The 10635-nt window shown below is 38.3% G+C and overlaps 1 protein-coding gene across 6 annotated transcripts in view; it reads left to right on the top strand.

Annotated features, from left to right (window-relative positions):
- The first annotated feature begins 3907 nt into the window (after nucleotides 1-3907).
- Nucleotides 3908-10635, top strand: part of LOC134649537 (uncharacterized) — a 194213-nt gene continuing 187485 nt past the window's right edge. For 2 of the 6 annotated variants that reach the window (XM_063504304.1, XM_063504301.1), the window contains exon 1: nucleotides 3918-4631. In XM_063504304.1, coding sequence (XP_063360374.1) covers nucleotides 4014-4631 — 618 coding nt within the window. In that variant the 5' untranslated portion in view covers nucleotides 3918-4013. Of the gene's footprint in view, nucleotides 4632-10635 lie in introns of all 6 variants that reach the window. The other 4 variants (XM_063504305.1, XM_063504302.1, XM_063504306.1 and 1 more) reach the window with 4 other exon arrangements.

Raw genomic sequence — 10635 nt, 5'->3', positions numbered from 1 at the left:
TCCACCGGAGATAGCGGGCTCCGTGAAATTGTGCTAGTCTGCGCTCTAATAACGCTGACATCACGTTAATGTACTGTATCGTATGAATATTTGGCCTATGTTTATTTACTTATTTAAGAGCCAACAGGAGTGGTCATTTCTCCATACAAACGTACTCGACTGTTTCCTCCGTGGGTTTTGAAGCTAGAGCAATGTTTTTTTCAACACAGATTAATATTATCAATATCTGTGTTGGACCGTTTTGCTTTTTTTGATATTTTTATTTTATAAGGGGCTATAAGAGTCCTTCAAAAATGGCCAAAATGGCCTAACTGACTATGCAGCAATTAGAGGCGTGGTATTAAAAACTGATATCAATTAGCCAAAAAAGCAAAACGGTCCAACACAGATAATTTCATAATCATTTAGATTTCCAAATTTGGTTAGGATTGGTTAAGTTTTGGAGGACGAAACAGTCGAGTACGAAACCTCGATTTTTGAGATTTTTACGCAGGATTTTTCGCCTTGTCCGTATCGCACTAGTATTAGGAGCCGCTTCCGTTAGCGAGACGGGTATATTTACCTAAAATATTTAAATCTCAGCTCCTGTTTCGTCATTCACAATTAGAACGCACTGTTGACATTTTACGAAAATGCATAAAAACTATGCGGCGCTCGCAGTGACCGCTGCGAGAAGAAAATTGTCAATAATAATCAGAATCACGAGGTAGAAACCTCGTTATTAAGTTTTAAATATAGTTTGCTATTGGTTTTTACTGCGTGGGCGACATTTCACTGTGGTTCGCGCCACAGAACAAGTTAGAATGGCGATGCGAGCAGGGTACCTACGTGTCGCCGCCTGTTTTGAGCAAACGCTCGCATGCTACTCTCCCGCGCTGACCGAAAAACGAAGTAAACGTGCCTTTTGCGCCACAATAACCTTCAGATTAAGAAGCCAGACATCAAATCTGTCTAAAGGAGGCGTATCCATTCACCACGCACACGAGTTTTTACTACCGTTGCGCGAGTGTTAGTAAATGTGGAGAGGAACGAGCGGCGACACCGGTTCCGATACTAACTGCGCGCGATAGCCATTCTAACCTCTTTAATATGTTCTGTGGTTCGCGCTATCCAAGCCATCGGCTTAACAAAGTTAAGAGAGAAAACTTTTCAGTCAGATTATTGTTTTTAACTTTGTTGTTAGTGCTTGATTGAAAATGTAGAATGGAGACTTAGGGTCGGTTGCATCAAACTGTTCGTATCGTTAAAGAGTTCGCTAAATTTTTATGTATGGAAAGTTTCATAGTAAAGCGCCGGGGCGCGCCGGCTGACGTTGATCAGTCTGTCAAATGCGGTTGGTGCAACTGGCCCTTAGGCTTTCCGAAACTTGTCGCGCTTTATTAGTAAGTATGTCTCACGACAGTTCAAATTCGTTAATTTCGGATTTGGTTCTTCGCGCTTGGGTCAGACAGCTAAATACAAAGACAGGCCACCTGTCGAAACAAGATAGCAGGTACATAGCCTATCTTTTAGTGTTAGACCTAAATAAGTTTTAGAGTTTAAGTAAAAGAGCCCACGTGTTATTTCAATGTTCGCCGTCTCGTAAGCCGGCAGGGCCCGTACCTGTTCTATCTCATTTCGGCGGCACTTGAACTTCGCATACAATAGCCCGTTCTTATGCGGGTAGTTTTCCTAATTAACCCAGCGCAGATAAGGGTTAAGCTGTTTATTTATAACTTTGTGGGACATTTCGGTTTTAAGATTTTAGAGTTGTTTTAGATTATGTCTGTATATTAGATTATTAGGTATAATATACTTAATAGGGAGTCCCAACCTGTTACCTTGCTATGTAACATTTATTAATGTAAATAAATATTTTCATTTTCATTTTCATTTTCATTTTTTCATTTTCATTTTCATTTTCATTTTTTCATTTTCATTTTCATTTTCATTTTTTCATTTTCATTTTCATTTTCATTTTTTCATTTTCATGTCATGAGTGACATAATTTGTTTATATTATAACGCACTTCAGCTACCTATTTGATCAAAGTAACTATTTTACAGGGTATCATATAGTATTAAATCAGCGTGAAGTTATTTAAAAACAACGAAAGAAGTTATGTTAAATAATAAAATAACAAGAGTATAGCTAATTACGTCTAGTATTATTGTTTACATAGGTAGCTTGGGTACGGTGGCAGCCGTCATCTCTTTATTTATTTAATTTATAACCCTAACAGGTACCTTACTATCAGGTAACACATTTATAAAATCAATCGAAAAGCTAAATACATAATTAGTTTAATATGGTTATGTGATACCTATGGGGCAGGTCGACAATTTCTAAAGCTCCCTTAAAATGGAAAAAAGTTTTTCACATCCCCCTTTTTAAGAACCCACCTTTTGCCTATACAGGGTGCATTTTCTTTTTGGGTCAGTGAGGGCAGCTACCAGATCCCGTGCTGCTACGAGAAAATGGTCTAAGAAGACCTTCCCTCGATTTCAAATTAATGAAGATTGGCTTTTACAGATTTTGGAAAAAACATACAGGTTGCGAGAAAAAGGTCATTTTTGACAAACTTTTTTTTTGATGCCAATCGATCCCATTCCTATTAAGAATCAAAAGCTTGTATGGAACCAAAAAAAAATTTCCGGCTAGAAAAGCCACAAATCGAGGAAAACTTTTCCCATACAATTTGTATGAAAATGAAAACTTTTATTTTTCACATGCTATTTTTGTATGCCAATCGATTCCATTCCTATCCAGTATCAATAGTTTTTTTGGGGTCAACTTACGGTAATGTACTAAAAAGCCACAAATTAAAGAAAACTTTTTCCATACATTGACTATGGAGAAAACGTGAAATTTAATTCACATTTTTCTATATGGCCAATCAGTCCTGTTACATTTAAGGACCATAATACTGTATGAAGACATTGCTATAGGACTGATGGGCGAGATAGAAAATTGAGAAAAACATTTCGCATTTTCCCCATAGTAAATGTATGCAAAAAGTTTTTATTAATTTGTGGCTTTTAAGTACATTACCGTAAGTTGACCCCTTGGAAACTAATGATACTGGATAGGAATGGAATCGATTGGCATACAAAAACAGCATGTGAAAAATAAAAATTTTCATTTTCATACAAATTGTATGGGAAAAGTTTTCCTCGATTTGTGGCTTTTCTAGCCGGAAATTTTTTTTTGGTTCCATACAAGCTTTTGATCCTTAATAGGAATGGGATCGATTGACATCAAAAAAAAAGTTTGTCAAAAATGACCTTTTTCTCGCACCCTGTATGTTTTTTCCAAAATCTGTAAAAGCCAATCTTCATTAATTTGAAATCGAGGGAAGGTCTTCTTAGACCGTTTTCTCGTAGCAACACGGGATCTGGTAGCTGCCCTCACTGACCCAAAAAGAAAATCCAGCCTGTATATATAGATAACGCATTTATCGTCAAGTTGCCCTCTCGCTACACCCTCTATAGGGATCCCCGCGGATTGGGAACTTCTGCTCTACTCTACCGCATACCGGCACCTAAGACCCCTACCTACAAATAAAAAGAAAGTCTACCTCTATATAGAGCCCTGCGTTAAAGTACCTATCAACGTCACCTCTAGAAAGTTTAGCTACGGACCCCGAGAAATTGGTAATCGAGAGTAAAAAATAAATTAAGATGATTAATAAGGTACCTCTTTAATTGGCGTTTACATTTATAAATAAAGATAACTAACCTAATCAAAGAGTTCATAGTAATATATTAGAGGCGCCTCGGGTATTATTATTTGAATAAAACTAGAAATAAATCACTCCGTCGTCCACCTCCCACTGTTAGAATTATTTTGACTTTAAGTAATACATTTTTTTGTCACATCCGTTTAAGAATTAATAAGCTTATGTGATTAATATCAGGTAATATAAATACCAATTTCGAGCTTTACAAATTGATGTCAAATTAAATCTAATTGTATGCGTCTGAATGGAAAAAATGTAAACAGGGATAGCGTCACGTGGAACGGCGCACCTTGGAATGGAATGGAACGATTATGCTACAAAATGTCAAAAAAGCAAAAGTACGAAGGACTGTAGGGGCGGCGACCGCGGCTCGAAGGGAAAGGGGGAAGGGAAGCGTGGCCGTCAGTTTCTCGCCGACCGCCGCGACGCGAGTACGTCCCGATGCGACCCGCGCCCTGACGCGATGGCCTCGTCCACGAGCGGCAACATCGTGATCGAGTGGTTGCGATCGCTCCACTTGGGCCAGTACGCGGAAAGTTTTATAGACAATGGTTACGATGACTTAGAAATATGCAAACAGGTCGGAGAGCCCGACCTGGACGCCATCGGCGTCCTAAATCCGACCCATCGTGCACGCTTGCTGCACTCCGTCAGAACTTTGAGAGAGGAAGGTGCAGCGGCTGTTTACTTCACGTTGGAGGAGGCGGCCGCCGCTCGGGATTCCTGCCGATGTGAGGAGGAGAACAGGAAGGAGCAGGCCTCGGCCGTAGTGGAGCCGGCGAAGTACGCGGACGAGTACGAGGAAGGAAAGGCTGAGCTGGTGAAGATTCCTCGGATTCAGCTGAAGCGTTTGCTGCGAGAGCGGCTGGCGCAGGACGGGATCCGCCTGAGCCTGCAGCCGTACTCAACCACGGTCAGTGTCTGTAGATGCGGCAGTGCTTCTCGCGTGCTGTGAAAGTGGAATAAACTTTAAAGTCACATGTGTTATTATGTAGTCCTAGTGAGTGTTTTAAATATCGAATGAGGCCGTGTAGAGGCACTGCCAGCGTGCTATTTCTTTTGAATAAGTCTGTGTGTGGTACGGGCCGTCTTCGCCGCCGCGGGCGGATCGCTTCTCGGGACGTGTTGCCATAAAGTTTGTTGCGTGCGTGATTTCCCTGGAGATGGAGGAGTTTGCGCGCCTTCCTGTCGTGAGAAGATTGTAATCGCGTGCCTCCCGGCTCTAAATTGGGTTTTACGATAAATCGCACAACCTGTTTTAGCTCCTTGAGGCGTTAATTAGCAGAACGACTTGTTCTTGCAAAATGAAGATCTCGGTTCGGAATAAACTGAGATGCAAATTAGTAGTCGTTTACGTTCCACTGAAGACTTCATTGGAAAGTTAATCAATCTTTAAGTCGCGTCGTCTCGAAATATAATGCACCTATACTTCGGTACAGGTATTTTCCGTACAACTATGCATTTTATTAAGGTTTTGAGTTAGGTACTTACCTACTTACTTGTTATTCTTACGAGACTATTATTATTTGGTTTTAAGCAGGATTCTTATAAAATCTGTGATCAAACAATTGTATTATTTTGATATTAACGGCGGCAAAATTTTGCGTAACTTTTGTATAACGTTGCGAGTGTTTTAAAGCTGTTCAGAGTTATTATCCAAGAAGCTCATACATATTTATGTCTACCTAATACATAGGTATATAACTACTTAAAAAATATGTAAGTACCTTGACGTAGGTATGAAGAAAAACTGTACCACAGAATAAAAGTAGGCAAGTAAACTGGAGCTACAGGTATGAGGTATCACAAACACAGAACTTCATCGGAACTCATCCAACATACATGTGAAGATTGTGAAGTGAAGTCGGAAGGGGAGATTATACTTTAAGTATAACAAAATTCTGTCTCGCTTTAAAAAAGTGTGAAGTTCATGAATATTTCCTATCTATTTACATCGATAAGATGCGAATAAGCTTCCTCCAAAACTCCAAAGTGTAGTTATGTTATAGGTAGAACATTTTTCTCATTGCCATTGGCACCTGTCAAGAAATAAGTTTCCCTTTGCGAAACACCCTTTTATACCTACGGTTTCTTTACTTAGTTACTTACCTAAGTTGAGAAAGGATGAAGGTAAATATTCGATCGTAGATTCAATGTGAGTAAAAAAAGGATAATATTAAAACTAAAACACTGCCTGTGCTCAAAAATATCTAACCTGGTAACAACTAACGTCTCTTGGAATAGAGCAGTTGACTTGATTAAAATCTTTAACACCGTGGAAGGAACCGTGTAACAAATTATCTACTTGTTAGTCGCTTTTTAAATGAAACCTTATCTGGCGTCTGTTAGTTGTGCCTTATTCCACTGTGGTTTTTCATAGGCCGTGACAAACCTACTAAATCCTGTCAATATGTTCCCACCCCTTCCCCTCAAGTAAGTAAGTACGTTTCGTACCTACCTATAAGAGAATTTGCACTTTCGCTGGACATCTCCAGTTTTGGCATACGGGTTGATTTTTTAACAAATGTCTTCTTAAACTTTACATTCTATCTGTCGATACGTCTATCTTCTCTCTAATCGATATTTTTTTTTAATTAACATTAACGTTTGGAAATAAAAATTGAGAAAATAATGGTAAAACGTGTACCGTAAAAATACTCGTACACTTGAAAATCATTCGTCAGTCTGGTAAAAATATCCACATTACGCATAGTAAGTAATTCATACCGGGGGAGACTGTTATGGGCGGAAGCGTTGAGTTGATATTTTAATTGAGGTGTTATTAATTATTCGGCTGGGTAGTGATTAAGAGGGCGGAATATTACGCTGAGGGCACGCCCTTACGACGCTTATACCGTATATGTTACGCGTGGAGTTGATTGTGACTGACGCATATTATTAATAACATAATAACTAACCTCCGACCGCGAATTCGCGCAGTCGTTAGAAAATTTCAACCCCATTCTTATATATCTTATACCTCCATCCACAAAAAATCGATTCTTATGAGCTTTACAACAATTTGAAGAATTTTATCTTAAATGTTAAGACTCTTTCTAATCCTCCTCCAAAAAGCCGCTAGCAAGAAGCTAGTTAGAAGTTTCGCGATAAACGATTTCAATTTAAATTTTTCTGAAATAATATCATACATACCTATTTGACATGAAAAATCTAATATGGTAGGTAGGTATATGTACCTACATAGTTTTCGTTACTTTGGCTATCGCTAAAGTCATAAACTTACATTAGTCCAAGAACAATTACTTTTACAGGTAGTAACAAAAACGACACGTGTTCTTTTAAGCAAGGTAATCAATAAAAAATTAACCAAAAAAAAGTTAAACAATGGTCGGCAAAATACAATCTTATCTCTAAATATAGCCAACCTTTACTTATACAACCTATACTTTAGTAAATAGGTAATACGTAAGTACAAAAAGGGGCATTCCTCAAAAAGGTCTACTTTGTTGGAGACGTGACGCGTATGGCAGCTACCTTAATAACCTGCGGAAATCTGTATTATACCGTTGAAATTAAAGCTAAGTTTCTTGGTATTTCTGGAATGCCTCAAAATAAAAGTCTCTTTGTTTGTACGAGTTCCAATTAATAATAGAAAATCTGTTAAGTAGATTACGAACTGGTTTTCAAATTAATATACAATTATGACCTTTTCAAACTGTTGTATGATTTAATTCCTAATATTTCAATTGTTACATTTTATAATTTCCTTGAAGTAAAATTATCATATCAGATAAAATCATACCAAAGATAAAATATGTATCAATAACTTCTCCGAACGAGCGGATGAAGTATGAAAACGAAATGTTGCAACTTCCACGTTCGGATCTGTTACATTTCAAACGCGTAGGAAAACGGATGTGGCACGTACAATAGGCCAAAAACATAAATATTGGCCTATTAGTCGTAACTGCGATACCGATACCCGGCGATATGTCAGTGCTTTGTGTTCAGAGTTCCGGCGGTAATCGCTGCACAAAATTGCCTTTAGACAAAAAATCTATGGCTGTAATTGTTCGTGTGAACGGATAAAGGGCCCAGGTAGCCGTGGGGGAGTCACAATGTGCTACAAGTTGATAGTGAGCTTTAAAATCCAACCATTAATAACGCTGAAATTGATACAAATGGGAACTTTAATGGTATCAACGCCACCGCATTTATTGTTCTCTGAATCTGTTAAATAGCCTAAATAACTCTGCAATATATAGACGAACATAACCCAAAACAGTATTTTATAATTTTTATATAAAGCTTTAAAATGCATTAATTAACACCGCCAAAATTTATACAAAAGAGCAAGGTAAAAGTATTAACGCTAGCATTTATTAATGTAATAATTCTCTTTAATATCAACTTGTATTTACTTCACATATTGTAGGTGAGTCTACCAGATCAAGAAATTAAACCGTTAATTACCCCATTTTTATCCTCGTAAGTCCCCGCGTACTTGTACAAGTACAAATGAAATTCGAGTTTTAAACTCCTATAGGAATAAAGTTCCAAATTCAAAAGCACAAAAATTGCCCTGCGTCTAATGATGATAATGATTCTGTAGTGGACGTTAAACATTGTAAATAATGAAGACTGCAAAGGCTTGCGAAATTTGTCCTTGATAAACAGATCTTAAAAGAGTACACAAACTTAACCAGGCAAATATTGGCTGGAGCCTTCGAGCGATACCCGGGAGTTTGTAATGCCAGTGGCTTTCTTAGGTGCATTTTTTACCGTGCGTCGACGGTTCAATGTGGATTCTTGGCTAGTGTTACCAGACGTAGGATTTTTCTTGAAATTTTAGGGATTTATAGACTAACCCACGATACGGCCATGTCTTTGGACTTTTGATTATAAGTAAGTGTGATCGTATTGAAGACGTCAAGGGTTTATAATCTTTTCATGAATGCAGGAAAATTCTTAGCTCGTGCATAATATTGACCTTTGGTAGACATAGACAAGTTAGTATTTATTTAAAGCTTGCTTAATCACACCGCACCGTTTCTCTCTTGGCGAACTTTGCTTACGCTTTCTATTGCATTTGGAGGCAATTTTTTTTACAATATACCAAGGATTTTTTAAGACTCTTCAAATTTGTACCTGGCAATCCCATTCTTGGCGTACTCGGGAACAGGTTTGAACATGGGGACCGAAAACCGGTAAAAAACACCGCAGGTAATTACGGTAGGCTCATCGCTTCACAGTACCAATACGTAATTGTATGGGTTTAATTGAAAATTCAAATCTCGAGGGTAAAAAGTGAAGCGTGAGACTTTATCGCTGGGTTTTTATACTTTTTATCGTTTAAAGGATGGAGTCGTTTGTTTCAAGAGTGCTTGAATAATGTATTTAAGGCCGGGAATTCGAATTGATGGGATTAATTTTGTTTTTCTTCAGCACTGATGAGTCTATTTGGCATATAGTGAGTTCCTTGCAGGTTTTCCTAGAATGTTTGTTCCTTATAGGTTACAATGTGCATTGTGGCCAGCTCGCTTGTTAGCGACGTTATTAGAAACGGCGCATTGTGTGCGAGGTTGAAAACAAAGAACTCCTGTAAGCAGTAAAAAGCTAAATTCGCGGAAGGTGAGGGTTGAGCATTGAAAATGCTGGTTTGGTTAACAAACTAGACTTTACGGGTAGTAAAATGTTGCAGTACGTTGTAAAGACTAAAGATAAAATATATGTACTCTACTTACTTTTCTGTGCGCATAAAAGTAACAGGGATAGAGTCCGTCTATATGAGCTAACTTTGCACCGACTTCAAAAGAACAAAGTGAGGGAGTACATTCTTGTTCCTCGCGCTATCCCGGCATTTTGCCACGGCTCATGGGAGCCTGGGCTCCGCTTGACAACTAATCCCAAGAATTGACGTAGGCTCTAGTATCATTATAAACATCATATTTTCATACATATTTGACATTAACGATGACATAATCACACTCCTCCATTTCAAATGCAAATTGCAATACTTGATTGCTAAAATAAACCAAAGGTGTGTGAGGGTCTGACTTATACAAAAAGTCGATGTCATTGCCAAATCCAAAGGACTGCGCTGTGATCACGCCATACAGTTAGTTTTCACCGTCCCCTGCCCATTGCATGGGGGACCTTCTAATAAATCCAACATCGCATAAATCTAAGGTCACGTTCACGGCTGAATCGGCTGATACAGATCGATCTCCCACACGCCGTAACCGATCATTTGCAAGCCCATTATGATCCATTACTTCCTCTGTTGCTAATTTTATCGACGCATTCCATCGCTTACCGAACATGGGCGAATTTCAAAGTTAAACAAACCAGTAAACGTGCGCTTTAGAATTGTTAGAGATATCGATGTCATGTGACAATGGTTTGTCCAAAAACACGACTTGGCTATACGCTCGCGTAGCTATAAGAATAACCAACATAGAGGGGTGTGCGGATGTAACGGCTTACGCGGACATTAACGCCTGCGGATGCTTTAGTTCCATTCTCTATTCATAGGACAATTCATTCACATCCCTATTGTTGAAAAATACGGCACAAATAAATTTAAGCTCGGATGACAAATTGATTGATTACGAACACCGTTCGATCTGACGATGAATGATGTTGAATTTCTCTGAAAATAAGTATAGTGTTCTAACAGAATTTTCCTTTAAATGGTTTCGCTGAATTTATAACAAGTGTTTTCCTCATTTTGTGGCACTTTTATTTGCATATTTTTTTAAGTCAACAGACAAAAGAATCCTTTATAGGTATATTGACATCAGTATCTATTGCGTGCACTTTCTTCTATTAAGCCCGCATGAACTTAAAGGTATTCAACCAACGTAATATTACTAAAAGAAAAGATAACTTAATAGTAAACCGAAAGAAAATAATGTCTTAATGTCGTATTGGTATGCTAAACGTCTCCCCATTAA

This window comes from Cydia amplana, chromosome 7 (genome assembly GCF_948474715.1).
Source record: "Cydia amplana chromosome 7, ilCydAmpl1.1, whole genome shotgun sequence".
In the NCBI taxonomy this organism is placed as follows: Eukaryota; Metazoa; Arthropoda; class Insecta; order Lepidoptera; family Tortricidae; genus Cydia; species Cydia amplana.
This window is presented reverse-complemented; position numbering and strand designations above follow the sequence as displayed.